This window comes from Watersipora subatra, chromosome 1, assembly GCF_963576615.1.
Source record: "Watersipora subatra chromosome 1, tzWatSuba1.1, whole genome shotgun sequence".
NCBI lineage: Eukaryota > Metazoa > Bryozoa > Gymnolaemata > Cheilostomatida > Watersiporidae > Watersipora > Watersipora subatra.
In genome coordinates, this window is record NC_088708.1 from 49028849 (window position 1) to 49046063 (window position 17215).

Genomic DNA, 17215 nt, shown 5'->3' on the forward strand with positions numbered 1-17215 from the left:
AAAGTTATGCGCTTTCAAGGGTTATTTGTTTTCTGTAAAATTTTACACTCGTCATATTGCAAAGGTCTACTCTATATTTTAATAAAAATAATTTAGATTTTAATTTTGTTCATTCCTAAGCATCAAAACTACTTAGCAATGAATGGACAAACGAAAGCTCATTGCCTGACTAAACTAATAGATCAAGTGAAATGTTCAAGTTACCTTTTGGTGCATTAGTCTCTCAACTTTGGCATTTTGACACAGCTCAACTCTGGATGAAAGCTAAATTTCAGTATAAAATTTGACTTTGTTAAAAGTTCAGCAAAGCTATAAAGTAAAAAATCTATTGAATTTTTTACTTTATTGAAATAGTTTTAGTGGTTTAACTAAAGTTTGCTTTCATGTGATCATTGATGACTTTTTAAGCCTGTTGTGACATAACATAAACTTGTAGCTCAATGCATTTATTATTGTTAACAAGTTGCAACGGAAATAGTTACATGTAGTTGAGGAGCTTTATCATACCTTGTAGAATAATTTTAAGGCTAAAAACATTGCAAAGTAAAACTAGTCATTTTACATAATGAAATGAAACTATGTTCGTTGAAATAAATATCTTTCTCATTGGTTATAATGACAGAATAATCATGTAATAATAAGCAGTCTGAATTTTAATTGATTGTTCAACAAGTTTTTGATTGGGCAGTAATACAAAAAAATTCCTTATGCTTTGAAAGGTTGGTCAAACCAGTTTTTAGTTAATTAAATCTCTATAATTGTTGACCAATGAACACACAGTTTTAGAATGTGCAGAAGTTGTTAGTTTTAAGTGGTTCCCAAATACTTGCAGCAGTTGCCCTTGCCAATGAGCAAAGTCTCAAACACATGTATAAAGCTACTATGTCACTCAAAATCTCTGTCTCTGTAGTTAACTGCACAAGCTAGGCTATTAAAATATATATTTCATAAATTGATGTATTGTTCTAAGGTAAAGAAAGTATACAAAACTATAATAAACCTTGAAGCTGTTTTATTCCTGAAAATAATAGCATTACAACAGCTTTGGAAGCTTAATGATGCTATGTATAGGCACCTGTAAACACCTGTTCACGGCTGTAAGCAATGAACTGAGGTCAAGCTTGGTGCTCATCTCTGTAAGCACTCTGGCCTCATATATAGCGCATTAAAAATGAAGTGTTGGTATTATATGAACAATCAGTGTATTGACTATCCACAAAGACTAATTTTTTATTACTAAGCCTTACAGAATTGTTATGTAATTGGAGTTTTAAAGACCAGCTAAGCTTGTTTTATGACGGAGCACTTCCTGCTCCATTATACCTCAATGTAAACAGCCAAAAGAAGACTGTACAACGGCTGTTACTAGCATCTTCTTTGCGTTTACTTTCAGCTGATCAAAGATGGAAATCTTGTAGCTGGAATCCTCGCCCTCCTCGTCCTTGATATATCCTTCATGCTGGGATGGCAACTGTCAGACCCCATCATATGTGAGTCGGTGTCCACATGTACCTCGGCGCATCACTCAACATGGTTATTGGTTCTTGGAATATACAAGAAGTTATTTATTCTACTCTGCTGTGTCATTGGGTGAGTTTAGCAATCACACTTGTGCTAATAGGTGAATATAGTAGTTTATTTGTCCAGTAGGTAATTGTTGCATTGATGGGTGTAGTTAATAAAATCATGTGTCGCTAGGGTGATGTGAAAGGCTATGTTATGAGAGATATGTGAAGGGATATGGGTTGTTAGGGCAATGTAACGCTGCCATGAGTAATCACGACAATGTGACGCTGCCATGAGTAATCACGACAATGTGATGCTGCCATGGGTTATCAGGGCAATGTGGCAGTGTCATGGGTTATAAGGGCAATGTGACGATGCCATGGATTATCAGGGCGATGTGACGATGCCATGGATTATCAGGGCGATGTGACGCTGCCATGGGTTATCAGGGCGATGTGACGCTGCCATGGGTTATCAGGGCGATGTGACGCTGCCATGGGTTATCAGGGCGATGTGACGCTGCTATGGGTTATCAGGGCAATGTGACGCTGCTATGGGTTATCAGGGCAATGTGACGCTGCCATGGGTTATCAGGGCAATGTGACAGAGCCATGAGGTTTTAGAACTATGTTACAGTACCAAAGGTCAATAGGTCAGAGTGATTCATAAAATCTTTGAAAAACTAGTTTTTTAATGTTTCTATTAATTAATGCGAATCTTATTAAGGGAACACAGTTTCATTCTATCAGTGTGTCAGCCTAGGCCATGTCATCGTAATCTATTCTAGTTTTGGAATCATGTACATATGAAAAGACAACTCTTTGCGGTGATACCAATTCACCTTCCGTTGAGATAAAAATCATTTTGTGTGAATGAATATGCACAGTATTGAGCTACTGTAAGGAATTTAGCTTTGTGTTTGATGAATGAGAAAGAGAAAAACTTTCATTCCTTCAAGTTAAATGTTGACCGTCAAGAGCTGCATAAGCGCCATAAATACCACCCATGTGTTGAGCTATATATTAGTTTTTTTATCAATGTTTGTATATTAGTCAACTGTTCTCAGTTTCCTCTAAAAGCCTAATATGCAACAAGACTAGCAAGTGTTGTATTCAGGGTCCAACTCATCAGTTTTTGATGCTTGTTACCAACAGGTGGTCCATTCGTCATGTAACATTTCCTGCACTGGATGAAGGAAAAAGCATATTACTGACAGCTGGTATCACCCTCATCTCCATATCCGCAATATCCGCTGTTGCAGCTCTATACACAGACAGTCCTCAAGTTCTTGAATATATGGCTGCCATGTTGTGCTGGCTTACCACCACTGTTGGCCTTTCCAGTGCCTTTGCACACAAGGTAGGAAACGCACATTTTGGTAAAATTATTTTGGCCAAAAAGTAGCCTAGTCAGTTGTCAGTCAAAATTAAGTGTGTAGACAAACCTGCACAAAATGTCATCATAAGAATGGCTGACAAACCTGCACCGACTGTCATCATAAGAATGGCTGACAAACCTGCACCGACTGTCATCATCAGAATAGTAAACATCAGATCATTCTGAAATCTTCTAGATGGTTCACTTTATTGTTAAAACATTGTTAGAAAGTCATTTCTCAACATGAATAACTCTATTGTTTCATTGCTTATATTGAATCTCTTCACATCAAAATTGTTTTTTGATAATTGATAGTCTGCATTAAACCCCACTTGCCTATCAAATAAATTTGACAAATATTAGCTCTAGATAACTCTAGCGGCATAGATATAACTTGTTAGGTAATTTTAGTAAATAACTGGTATTGCTCTATTGTCTAGAGGAATATCACAAATATGTTATTATAGGGTCAGCACTTTTTGTTAACTCGGTGTCAGCACTTTCTGTTGACTCGATGTCAGCACTTTATGTTAACTCGGTGTCAGCACTTTATGTTAACTCGGTGTCAGCACTTTATGTTAACTCGGCGTCAGCACTTTCTGTTAACTCGGCATCAGCACTTTTTGTTAACTTGGTGTCAGCACTAGCTTCATCAGTTTGTTAGTTTATCCCCAGCTCAACAAAGTATAGGGCTGAGAATAGAATAGGAGAATATAAATAACATTTAACTGCTGTTCATTCAACTGTCCTTTTAATCATAGTTCGTTAGTACCCTGGTAGTCTAATGTGCCGTGAGACAGCGTCAGATGTAATAACTTCCAGTACAATTATTGTGGAATGCCTGGTGGGTGATTGGTGAAGTAGCTGGGAGTAGTATGTAGAGAGCAGATCTACACATAAAAGTGACGGATCCAGCGGGGGGATAGAAAAAGGGGGTTGCGAATTAAATTGGCTAGGGGTGTAGATTGAATTGCGTGGAGTTGAATGAGATGTTGGGGTTTGGGGGGAAATTGTGGTGTAGAGTAGGGGGTTGAATTCGAGGGGGTATGGATCCGCTCCTGGCGTAATCGGCGGATTATCTGTGGATGAGTCATCCGATTAGTGGGGGGATGAGTCATCCGATTAAACGCGGATTATCGCGGGATTAGTCGGGGGAATCGTCGCGGATTAGTCGGGCGAATCGTCGCCGATTATCGGTGGAATAGTGGGGGTGAATATCTGGGACATCGAGGGCTGGATGGTTTTCCGGAGTGGATCTCGCGGATTATCGAGGAGAGCGAGAGATTACCTACCGGATGAGTGAGGGGGTTAATATCTGGGACACCGAGGGGTTGATTTTCCGGAGATTGTTATATATTTGGTTGAATGAGAGATAAGTTCTTATTATAAAATATAAACTATAAATGTTACAAAAAATTCAAAATCATTCTGTCATTCGTTTTAAAAAGGAAAGTTTTGGAATACATCTTTCTTGAATTTCATTCAATCCCAATTTTCTTCTTCTTCTTTCATTGTCGAATGAGAATGAACTGTCTACAATCAAAACATACATTATTTTTAGTGAGATATAGTAAAAGTAAGACATACAATCAGATTAGATCATTCATTCAAACTAAAAATCAAATATAATGTAATACTTACTGAAGAAGAAGAAGATCCATCCTTTTTCTGAATGGAATCTTCCTGTTGAGATACGGGAGCCTGCAATTGCAATGATTACAGTCAGGATGGATTACTATAACCTTGCTGAGATAGTAGACTCTACATTCACAATGGACTCCAACTTAAATTGTAAATTTCAATTGCATTAGTCATCGAATCATAGAATGATATGCAAGATGTAATGCAGACAGAATAGGATATGCAATCAGCTAGAGTAGGACATACAGACAATAAGAAAAACAAATATGTTACATCACATAGTCAGACTAGGACACACAGACAGAGGAGGATATTCAGTTAAAATAAAGAAATAAATATAATGTACTACTTACTGAAGATTCAAATTCATAAAGCCTTCTCCGAAAAGGACTATATTTAGTTCGGTGATGCCCAGGATCCTACAATTGCATTGATTATAGTCAGAGTAGAACAAGCAGACAAATTAAAACACAGTCAGGTCTTACTTTGAATTTCAATTCCAACTCCTTTTGTTTTAAAGTGGAGTTATACAAAATATTAATTACTGTTTTCACAGATTGATACTCATTTTAACATTCCTACATACCAATTGGAGTGAATTTTGTTGAATGTATTTGATCTTTAGTTACATGTTTTATCATTATACAACGATATTAGACGAAATAAATATAATGTAATACTTACTTTTAAAGTCAATGTAACATCGAAGTTACGAAAGAACTCCTCTCTTTGCTGCTGCATGACCAATGATTTCTACAATAATTTCCAAAATTACTTTGTATAATTTAATTGTTTCATTTAAGCAAACCCTATAATTCGAAATATATTTAATATGTAGTTTATATTCTCAAGTTTCCTTTAATCAAAAATATAATTTAGTAAAATATTATAATGTAGTACTTACTTTCTTTTGAAGGTTGATCTTGAATCGAAAAGCCTTCTGTTTTTCAGGATCTACCTCTCTACCCCAAGGGCAGTAGCCCCATATCTCCACACACGTGTCGATGCAATTTGTCTGAGTTAGGAGTCTATCCACGTTTTTGTCTCGAGCACACATTGTAAACTATTATAAATAAAATGAGATGAAAAACTTATTCTTTCTCGTTGCTTATATAGTAAGTAGAAGCAATGTTATGGTTCATTAAATTTGTGTAATTTATGTTCACGAAATTGTAAAATCAGCTAAACAGTTTTCGCGAAATTCACTTTCGCGAAATTCAATTTCGCGAAAGTTGACTATATAATATATATGTGTAATTTCGCGAAATCCAATTTCGCGAAATCCAATTTCGCGAAATTCACTTTCGCGAAATTCAATTTCGCGAAAGTTGACTATATAATATATATGTGTAATTTCGCGAAATCCAATTTCGCGAAATCCAATTTCGCGAAATTCACTTTCGCGAAATTCAATTTCGCGAAAGTTGACTATATAATATATATGTGTAATTTCGCGAAATCCAATTTCGCGAAATCCAATTTCGCGAAAGTTGACTATATAATATATATGTGTAAATTCGCGAAATCCAATTTCGCGAAATACAATTTCGCGAAATTCACTTTCGCGAAATTCAATTTCGCGAAAGTTGACTATATAATATATATATAATGTGTAATTTCGCGAAATCCAATTTCGCGAAATTCACTTTCGCGAAATTCAATTTCGCGAAAGTTGACTATATAATATATATAATGTGTAATTTCGCGAAATTCACTTTCGCGAAATTCAATTTCGCGAAAGATGACTATATAATATATATATATAATGTGTAATTTCGCGAAATTCACTTTCGCGAAATTCAATTTCGCGAAAATCTGTTTACTATTTTCGCTTCATTGATTCTGTTGGATACGCCACTATTCTTCAATACTCTGTATAAGAAGCTTGCTCAGTGTAATTTTCCTTTTCATCACTTAGTCCTGCTCCTGATGCCTACTTATATACAGATTGAGATTTTGGGGCAATCGAGCGTTGATACCATAAGGCTTGTATGCTTCAGCTAGAATTCTGTTAGCCGGCTACTCGCGATTAAGTTCGTTGAGTGTCGCTGTGTTCAGGCTGTCGTGTGGACAAGCGCCTTGGCAATCGACCTGAGTGTTTTCCTAGGCTTGCCTATGGAATTCTCCTGTTTGGTTTGGCTTAACCATTCCATAACAGTCTCTTGCCCAGTAAATAGAGGGATGAGCAAAAAAAAAGAAGGCCCAATGGACAGATGGAGGAATTGTACTAAGGTAGGTATAGGTAAGTATTCGTTTTGAAGAGAATATAAAGAAAATGAATATATGTATTGTTTTGAATAAATGTAGTATGTATCATTTATTCTCTCAAAGATTGATGAATGATAACAGGGTTCTCTTTACCAAAAGTATTTTGTCATGATTTTATCGAAAGATTGTGTATTATATATCACTTCACAGTCTTTTCCATATTTTGAAGATATCAGTTAGAATGTGATGCTAGCAAGTCTACTAGTTTAATTTAATTAAAGGATTCATGGGTGCTTTACCGCTTCATGGAATAATTCTCAATATACTGATTACTCATGATGATCTCTCACAGTGCAATCAGGAGTGTTAATAAAGTACTGAGAATAAGTATATGTACAATTATTATAAAGTGTAGTAAGAGATCATCAGGTGTGTTAATAAAGTACAGAGAATAAGTATGTGTACAATTATTATAAAGTGCTGTAAGAGATCATTAGGAGTGTTAATAAAGTACTGAGAATAAGTATATGTACAATTATTATAAAGTACTGTAAGAGATCATTAGGAGTGTTAATAAAGTACAGAGAAAAAGCATATGTACAATTATTATAAAGTACTGTAAGAGATCATCAGGAGTGTTAATAAAGTACTGAGAATAAGTATATGTACAATTATTATAAAGTACTGTAAGAGATCATCAGGAGTGTTAATAAAGTACTGAGAATAAGTATATGTACAATTATTATAAAGTGTAGTAAGAGATGATCAGGAGCGTTAATAAAGTACTGAGAATAAGTATATGTACAATTATTATAAAGTGCTGTAAGAGATCATCAGGAGTGTTAATAAAGTACTGAGAATAAGTATATGTACAATTATTATAAAGTGCTGTAAGAGATCATCAAGAGTGTTAATAAAGTACTGAGAATAAGTATATGTACAATTATTATAAAGTGCTGTAAGAGATCATCAAGAGTGTTAATAAAGTACTGAGAATAAGTATATGTACAATTATTATAAAGTGCTGTAAGAGATCATCAGGTGTGGTAAAAAAGTACAGAGAATAAGTATGTGTACAATTATTCTAAAGTGCTGTAAAAGACCATCAAGAGTGTTAATAAAGTACTGAGAATAAGTATGTGTACAATTATTATAAAGTGCTGTAAGAGAACATCAGGAGTATTAATAAAGTACAGAGAATAAGTATATGTACAATTATTATAAAGTGCTGTAAGAGATCATCAAGAGTGTTAATAAAGTACAGAGAATAAGTATATGTACAATTATTATAAAGTGCTGTCAGAGATCATCAGGAGTGTTAATAAAGTACAGAGAATAAGTATATGTACAATTATTATAAAGTGTAGTAAGAGATCATCAGGAGTGTTATTAAAGTACAGATAATAAGTATATGTACAATTATTATAAAGTGCTGTAAGAGTTCATCAAGAGTGTTAATAAAGTACAGATATTAAGTATATGTACAATTATTATAAAGTGCTGTAAGAGATCATTAGGGGTGTTAATAAAGTACAGAGAATAAGTATATGTACAATTATTATAAAGTGTAGTAAGAGATCATCAAGAGTGTTAATAAAGTACAGAGAATAAGTATGTGTACAATTATTCTAAATTGCTGTATGAGATCATCAGGAGTGTTAATAAAGTACTGAGAATAAGTATATGTACAATTATTATAAAGTACTGTAAGAGATCATTAGGAGTGTTAATAAAGTACTGAGAATAAGTAGATGTATAATTATTATAAAGTGTAGTAAGAGATGATCAGGAGTGTTAATAAAGTACTGAGAATAATACAATTATTATAAAGTGTAGTAAAAGACCATCAAGAGTGTTAATAAAATACAGAGAATAAGTATGTGTACAATTATTATAAAGTGTAGTAAGAGATCATCAAGAGTGTTAATAAAGTACAGAGAATAAGTATGTGTACAATTATTCTAAAGTGCTGTAAAAGATCATCAGGAGTGTTAATAAAGTACTGAGAATAAGTATGTGTACAATTATTATAAAGTGCTGTAAGAGAACATCAGGAGTATTAATAAAGTACAGAGAATAAGTATATGTACAATTATTATAAAGTGCTGTAAGAGATCATCAAGAGTGTTAATAAAGTACAGAGAATAAGTATATGTACAATTATTATAAAGTGCTGTCAGAGATCATCAGGATTGTTAATAAAGTACAGAGAATAAGTATATGTACAATTATTATAAAGTGTAGTAAGAGATCATCAGGAGTGTTATTAAAGTACAGATAATAAGTATATGTACAATTATTATAAAGTTCTGTAAGAGTTCATCAAGAGTGTTAATAAAGTACAGAGAATAAGTATATGTACAATTATTATAAAGTGGTGTAAGAGATCATCAAGAGTGTTAATAAAGTACTGAGAATAAGTATATGTACAATTATTATAAAGTGCTGTAAGAGATCATCAGGTGTGGTAAAAAAGTACAGATAATAAGTATGTGTACAATTATTATAAAGTGTAGTAAAAGACCATCAAGAGTGTTAATAAAATACAGAGAATAAGTATGTGTACAATTATTATAAAGTGTAGTAAGAGATCATCAAGAGTGTTAATAAAGTACAGAGAATAAGTATGTGTACAATTATTATAAAGTGTTGTAAGAGAACATCAGGAGTATTAATAAAGTACAGAGAATAAGTATATGTACAATTATTATAAAGTGCTGTAAGAGATCATCAGGTGTGGTAAAAAAGTACAGATAATAAGTATGTGTACAATTATTATAAAGTGTAGTAAAAGACCATCAAGAGTGTTAATAAAATACAGAGAATAAGTATGTGTACAATTATTCTAAAGTGCTGTAAAAGATCATCAGGAGTGTTAATAAAGTACTGAGAATAAGTATGTGTACAATTATTATAAAGTGTTGTAAGAGAACATGAGTATTAATAAAGTACAGAGAATAAGTATATGTACAATTATTATAAAGTGTAGTAAGAGATCATCAGGAGTGTTATTAAAGTACAGATAATAAGTATATGTACAATTATTATAAAGTTCTGTAAGAGATCATCAAGAGTGTTAATAAAGTACAGAGAATAAGTATATGTACAATTATTATAAAGTGCTGTCAGAGATCATCAGGATTGTTAATAAAGTACAGAGAATAAGTATATGTACAATTATTATAAAGTGTAGTAAGAGATCATCAGGAGTGTTATTAAAGTACAGATAATAAGTATATGTACAATTATTATAAAGTTCTGTAAGAGTTCATCAAGAGTGTTAATAAAGTACAGATATTAAGTATATGTACAATTATTATAAAGTGTATTAAGAGATCATCAAGAGTGTTAATAAAGTACAGAGAATAAGTATATGTACAATTATTATAAAGTGCTGTAAGAGATCATCAGGAGTGTTAATAAAGTACAGAGAATAAGTATATGTACAATTATTATAAAGTACTGTGAGAGATCATCAAGAGTGTTAATAAAGTACTGAGAATAAGTATATGTACAATTATTATAAAGTGCTGTAAGAGATCATCAGGAGTGTTAATAAAGTACTGAGAATAAGTATATGTACAATTATTATAAAGTGTAGTAAGAGATCATCAAGAGTGTTAATAAAGTACAGAGAATAAGTATATGTACAATTATTATAAAGTGTATTAAGAGATCATCAGGAGTGTTAATAAAGTACTGAGAATAAGTATGTGTACAATTATTATAAAGTGCTGTAAGAGATCATCAAGAGTGTTAATAAAGTACAGAGAATAAGTATATGTACAATTATTATAAAGTACTGTAAGAGATCATTAGGAGTGTTAATAAAGTACTGAGAATAAGTATGTGTACAATTATTATAAAGTGTAGTAAAAGTCCATCAAGAGTGTTAATAAAATACAGAGAATAAGTATGTGTACAATTATTATAAAGTGTAGTAAGAGATCATCAAGAGTGTTAATAAAGTACAGAGAATAAGTATGTGTACAATTATTCTAAAGTGCTGTAAGAGATCATCAGGTGTGGTAAAAAAGTACAGAGAATAAGTATGTGTACAATTATTATAAAGTGTAGTAAAAGACCATCAAGAGTGTTAATAAAATACAGAGAATAAGTATGTGTACAATTATTATAAAGTGCTGTAAAAAATCATCAAGAGTGTTAATAAAGTACTGAGAATAAGTATGTGTACAATTATTATAAAGTGCTGTAAGAGATCATCAAGAGTGTTAATAAAGTACTGAGAATAAGTATGTGTACAATTATTATAAAGTGCTGTAAGAGATCATCAAGAGTGTTAATAAAGTACAGAGAATAAGTATGTGTACAATTATTATAAAGTACTGTAAGAGATCATTAGGAGTGTTAATAAAGTACTGAGAATAAGTATGTGTACAATTATTATAAAGTGCTGTAAGAGATCATCAAGAGTGTTAATAAAGTACTGAGAATAAGTATATGTACAATTATTATAAAGTGCTGTAAGAGATCATCAAGAGTGTTAATAAAGTACTGAGAATAAGTATATGTACAATTATTATAAAGTGCTGTAAGAGATCATCAGGTGTGGTAAAAAAGTACAGAGAAGAAGTATGTGTACAATTATTATAAAGTGTAGTAAAAGTCCATCAAGAGTGTTAATAAAATACAGAGAATAAGTATGTGTACAATTATTATAAAGTGTAGTAAGAGATCATCAAGAGTGTTAATAAAGTACAGAGAATAAGTATGTGTACAATTATTCTAAAGTGCTGTAAAAAATCATCAGGAGTGTTAATAAAGTACTGAGAATAAGTATGTGTACAATTATTATAAAGTGCTGTAAGAGATCATCAGGAGTATTAATAAAGTACAGAGAATAAGTATATGTACAATTATTCTAAAGTGCTGTAAAAGATCATCAAGAGTGTTAATAAAGTACAGAGAATAAGTATATGTACAATTATTATAAAGTGCTGTCAGAGATCATCAGGAGTGTTAATAAAGTACAGAGAATAAGTATATGTACAATTATTATAAAGTGTAGTAAGAGATCATCAGGAGTGTTATTAAAGTACAGATAATAAGTATATGTACATCTAATCTGATTGTATGTCTTACTTTTACTATATCTCACTAAAAATAATGTATGTTTTGATTGTAGACAGTTCATTCTCATTCGACAATGAAAGAAGAAGAAGAAAATTGGGATTGAATGAAATTCAATAGTCTTTTTTATATTATGTTTTAGCATTTTTATATACAAAACTTTTATTCAATAACATATCCATTGATAGTAAGTTTAAATCCCTATGATATATCATCAAATAAACTATATAAAATTTAATCATAATATCATTTCCTTAACTCATTACTGTCTTGATATACAGAGTTTATAATCTTCGTTTAATTTCTCTCTGAATTCCTTCAGATTGCATGCTCCGTCAATTCTGAAAAGTTTTAATCCTGATGAAGACTTAGAGTTCATGTAAATCTCACTTCGATCCAATATCATGAGAGCTGGTGTCAACCATTGAAATGATGAGGGAATGTTATACTTTTGAGGTTCGATGATCGAACATAATACCACACGCTCTCCCTTACGTTCAACGAAGAATTGCAACGCAATCTCACAATTGTCATTTTCTTCAGACTTATTTGCTTGTATTACTTCTAACGAAGCTGGAATATCCAAAACTTTTAGATCAATCCATTTCCATGGTTCTTGCATTTCCTCGGTTTTAAAAACTGTTGCAATAGGTGACGTAATTTTCTCATCTCCTTCCATATAATTTTCCTTGGATTCGAATAACCGCTTTACTACCGAACTTTTTCTTGATGATCTTCGTAATGACGTAGTTCTGTTCAATCTAGACTTGGTTGGTCTTCTATACTCTCTTTGTTTCATATTCAATTGGGAAGTTCTTTCAGAAATAATGTCGATATTCATACTATTGGAAGTTGACTCCCCAGAAGCTCCAGTAACAATCAACACTAACTAATAATACTCCATCAATTTATACATTATCTTTAAAAAAGTAGTGGAACCATAACAGCGATGGATAATTTCAGAATTTATGAAGTTTACAATCAAAATGAATATTCGTTCGCAGACACATCATTCTCATTCGGGATCGGAAAAAAGAAAATACATACAAGCTCCGACGATCTCGAAATCCATCCGCCACCGTCCGTCAACCCGTCGCCACCGAGCTCTCCGTCAATCCCCGAAACGGCACGGAAGAGCGACCTCTACCGGACGCCAACGAAATCCGATAATCCCAAATACAACCGCGAATCGTCTCGCGGCCCGACTCACCACTCGGCCACCGACACCACCACCGCGACGTCACCAACCAACTCACACCATTACTCGCACCACGAATCACACAGATCGCCATGACTCACACCATGACTCAACACCGCCTAGCTCCGCCCCCCAACTGTCAATCAAACAGATCCTGATGTGATGTCACTTCCTGCTCCCTAAGCTCCGCCTATTATGTGTAGATCTGCTCTCACTATACTACTGCTGGGGTATAATTGGTTTACCATGCCATGGGAGTTCGAATCCTATATGATGCAATCTTTTTTCTGGGCCTCCACAGTTGCCATAGATGGATGGCCATGGCTCTCTCTATAGTGAAGATTGGGCGATACAGCCAACCTGGTCTGACGATTTTTATCATGGATCTAATGCATGATATATCAGTTACCAATAATATTAATAACTACGAGTCATCGACTCGATCAGTCTACGGAAGTCTATTGTGTAACCTGACACAGGGTATCGTAGCACTAGTTTTACTATTAAATATCCAAAATACTGTACTGAAACATTTGCGTTAGTAACTACCCTCAAAATTAGTGACTAAACTTAACATACATCTTGTAGTTTAATACATGCATTACTGCCAAGCCTCAAATCTCAGTTTATATACAACAAACTCGGTGGGATGGAAAAGCAGGTCTACCAGAGGTCACACAAATTTAAAAGGTAGTTCATAACATTTAACAAACAAGCAAACATACTTGAACCTATGTAATTTCAAGATGTTGAGCTTTTTTGTAATGAAAATTTTCAGAATAAGATAATACGGCTTGAAATCAATAATCTAGCTCCATTAGTTTAGGCATTTACGGCTTACTGTTGCATGGGCTTGCCATTTCACAAAGTGGTATCACCTACAAATGTTAACTTGGTTAGAGCATCAAATTCTGCAGACCAGCAAAGGTGACCTGTCATAGCCTAGCTACGGTAATATATTATAGCAGTAATTACGTACAAGAGAAGATGATCCCAAACTTGTATTGCAGATAATTGCTGTCTGCAGCACCAAGGGCGATGAGCCATACATGGCCTCAGCATCCAAGTACATACAGGAGCCGATGTCTAGTAATGTTGGGGACGAACTGCTCAAAATATTAGGAGAGAACCACTACCTTAAGCAACAGCTAGATGAGGTGAGAATAAAAGATGGCTGCACTAGGCATGAAGGCTGAGGGCTGAGTTTTTGTATGTTTCTATTGTCGATGTGTTCGGTAGCACCAGTGGGCTGTTTGAGTACATAAATTATGAAGGCTTGCGGTTTAAATCCAATTTCATCTAATGCTTGGAGGCCAACTGAGCTGTATATCTGACCTATCAATACTCCGCAGTGTAACCGATGTATTACGGGTAAGCACTTGGTGTGTGATTGGCAAGTAGAGCTGAGCTAGTCAGAAATCATTCATTTTAATATGACACTCCAGCAATCTCTCCGACATCGTAGAGTTATGTTCCAGACCCACCCGTGACGCGAGAATTTCCGTGAAGCAGAAACTAAGTTCCTTTCTAAGTATGAGTCACGATTTAAACATCTTAGAACACTTAAAAGGCTCTATAAACTTTCACAATTGCTATACTGGTCAGCGCTCACTGATCTCTAACAAATTTCACTCTTGCATAAATTACATTGCACTATCCAAGTATACAAGGACATGTACATGTATGTACATGTCCTTAAATGTGGTATACTTGGATACTATCCAAATATACCTCATGTATATGTACACATACATGTACCACATGGATTGTACATTGTATATGCAAAAATGAAACTTATAAGAGATGAATGAGAACTGAACAGCAAAGCGTGACTGGGGCAAGAATAGAAATAACTGCTAAATATTATTGAACAATCAAGATAGCAAAATATGGATATATTTTGAAATATATCCATATTTGTATTGCTATACGTGTCCAAAAGATGGTACAAACATGAGCTAGTTCATGGTAGTCTCTCGCTGCCTCTCGACAGAGAGCAACAGTAAACAACGCAACTGATACTGCTGGTCTTTCACTGGTCAATTGGACTTGATTTAGCTGTTTGCTTCAGATAGACTCCACCTTACTGCACTTCAATCATAAAACCTGTTAAGATTTGTTAGATTTTATAGTTATTAACATCGGTCTGTCTGTAAACGTTCAACAGCATGGAAATATCCGTATACATTTTGTAAATACACAGTTACTGAGCTCAAAGCTCATCTAAAATATGTGTGATATCAGATTTACCCCCGATTCATGCCCCTCTTCGTAGAATCATAGGCTATCAGCTCTTCAATATTAATATATTTATAGGTTATGGAAACAACTGGTAGCAAGTACTTAACAAAACTCATCATCATGAACAAAACAAGTTGGGTATTTGATTGCTGCTAGTTGTGGAAGGAGGACATCAAACGTTTGATTGCTCTCTATCTGTGAAATCAATTAGCCGACACCCGAAAAAACGATCTACCTAATAAGAGAAGAACAATTTGGATAAAAAGTGATTTTACTACTAATAGACATCATCTTGTGCTGCTGAAACTGAGTTAACCTGCTACACCCAGTTTCATGAAAGTGGTCATACGTAACATGAAACATGATAATTACTTATATACATCAGGGAATGACTGATCAAGGCCATACTTGCTTTTCGAGTAGCTGTCAAACATTCCCGTAAGTTTCAGCCAGTTGAGAATTGTTTCTCCAAATGACCTGAAGTTTGTTGATTCCACAATGAAGACGCTGCTTAGCTACCAATATTAACAGACTGTTTCACCTGAACAGGACCTCACTGAACCTTTAATCAATAGTCTATCTTTGGTGAAACGGACACTAAATAATGCTTATTTGTCTAACTAGAATCTTTCTGTAACTGAATAAGACTGCTTGTCAACTTTTTATTGACAGAAGCACATCCTTTTTCAAAGCTGGCCAAGACAAGAGTGACATGAAATTTTGATCATTTTATGATAACTGCTGGAGTTAGAACATCACCTAGAGTGACAATAAAAATACATCCAGTGCCTTCTTGGAAAGGTTCTACATTAGAAAGCGGTGTACCAAGTTCATATTGAATAGCAGCTGTGTAACTTGACACTCTCACTACAAGCTACATAAATGACCCAAGTTGTAAGAAAAGTTGTACGTAACATGATAAATTTTAAGGTACAGCTAGCATTGTTTTGGTTTTTTTTTTCTGCAGAAAGACAGAATGATAAACCAACTAAAGAGGGCACCACACCTACACTCGGAGGTAGACAACTATCGAGCTGGCAGCGAAGGCTGTGAATCAGATCAGAACAAGAATTCAACAAATGGACGGTTTCATTCCAAGTTGCACCTTCTCCAACAGCTGTGCATCTGTTGTCTACCCACTTCGGAGCAGCCCGTAGGTCCAGCGACACCTCTCCATAGTCATAAACTAATGATGCCTATGTCGCTGCCAGGGAGCCCTGTCCCGCGTTCCGCAATGGCTGTTACAGGGTCACCCATGCATACTAGGGCTATTCTATCAACTACCGGTGATAGCCCGAGGCCGTATGCTGCAGACCTTAGAGGTGTTACCAATCTTGACTTGATTTGCTCAATTGCGGACACCTATGATTTACCTAGTGACTCAGATACCTATTCGTATATTAGTAATTGTCTGATGCAGAGAAGTTATGAAAGCACGGCTGATTCCCGCAGCAGACGCTTAAGGCGAAGTCAAGGTAGTCTCCATGATCCCAAATTGGCTAACAATGATTCAAATGAAAACCATTCACGACGAAGGAGCAGATCACATTCAGCTTCAAGAAAGACGCGGTATAAATGTGGCAGCAATGTGAATGCAACAAACATGACAGACTCTAACTGCAGCACTGTAATCCTTTAGTAACTGCAGCACCGTAATCCTTTAGTAACTGCAGCACCGTAATCCTTTAGTAACTGCAGCACCGTAATCCTTTAGTAACTGCAGCACCGTAATCCTTTAATAAACTTCTAGTATCTGTGCATATTCTAGTTGATAGTAATGTATAAAGATAAAAAGTTTAGGTATGTATATATTATTGGCTATCATACAGATAAAGCATGCAGAATACTTGCAAAGCTTTTGTGTGGATTTGTCTTACCCTTTAACGTATGGTAGCAGTTCACTGCTAATTGATAACCCAAATCACTTGCCTCTACAGTCAGCATGGAGCAGCG

The 17215-nt window shown here is 34.4% G+C and overlaps 1 protein-coding gene across 1 annotated transcript in view; it reads left to right on the forward strand.

Moving 5' to 3' along the window:
* LOC137388442 (uncharacterized) overlaps nucleotides 1-16916 on the forward strand; it is a 29737-nt gene extending 12821 nt beyond the window's left edge. The window contains exons 9-12 of the mRNA XM_068074930.1: nucleotides 1394-1590; nucleotides 2661-2865; nucleotides 14032-14178; nucleotides 16230-16916. Coding sequence (XP_067931031.1) covers nucleotides 1394-1590; nucleotides 2661-2865; nucleotides 14032-14178; nucleotides 16230-16901 — 1221 coding nt within the window. The 3' untranslated portion in view covers nucleotides 16902-16916. The remainder of the gene's footprint in view (nucleotides 1-1393; nucleotides 1591-2660; nucleotides 2866-14031; nucleotides 14179-16229) is intronic.
* Nucleotides 16917-17215: the final 299 nt, after the last annotated feature.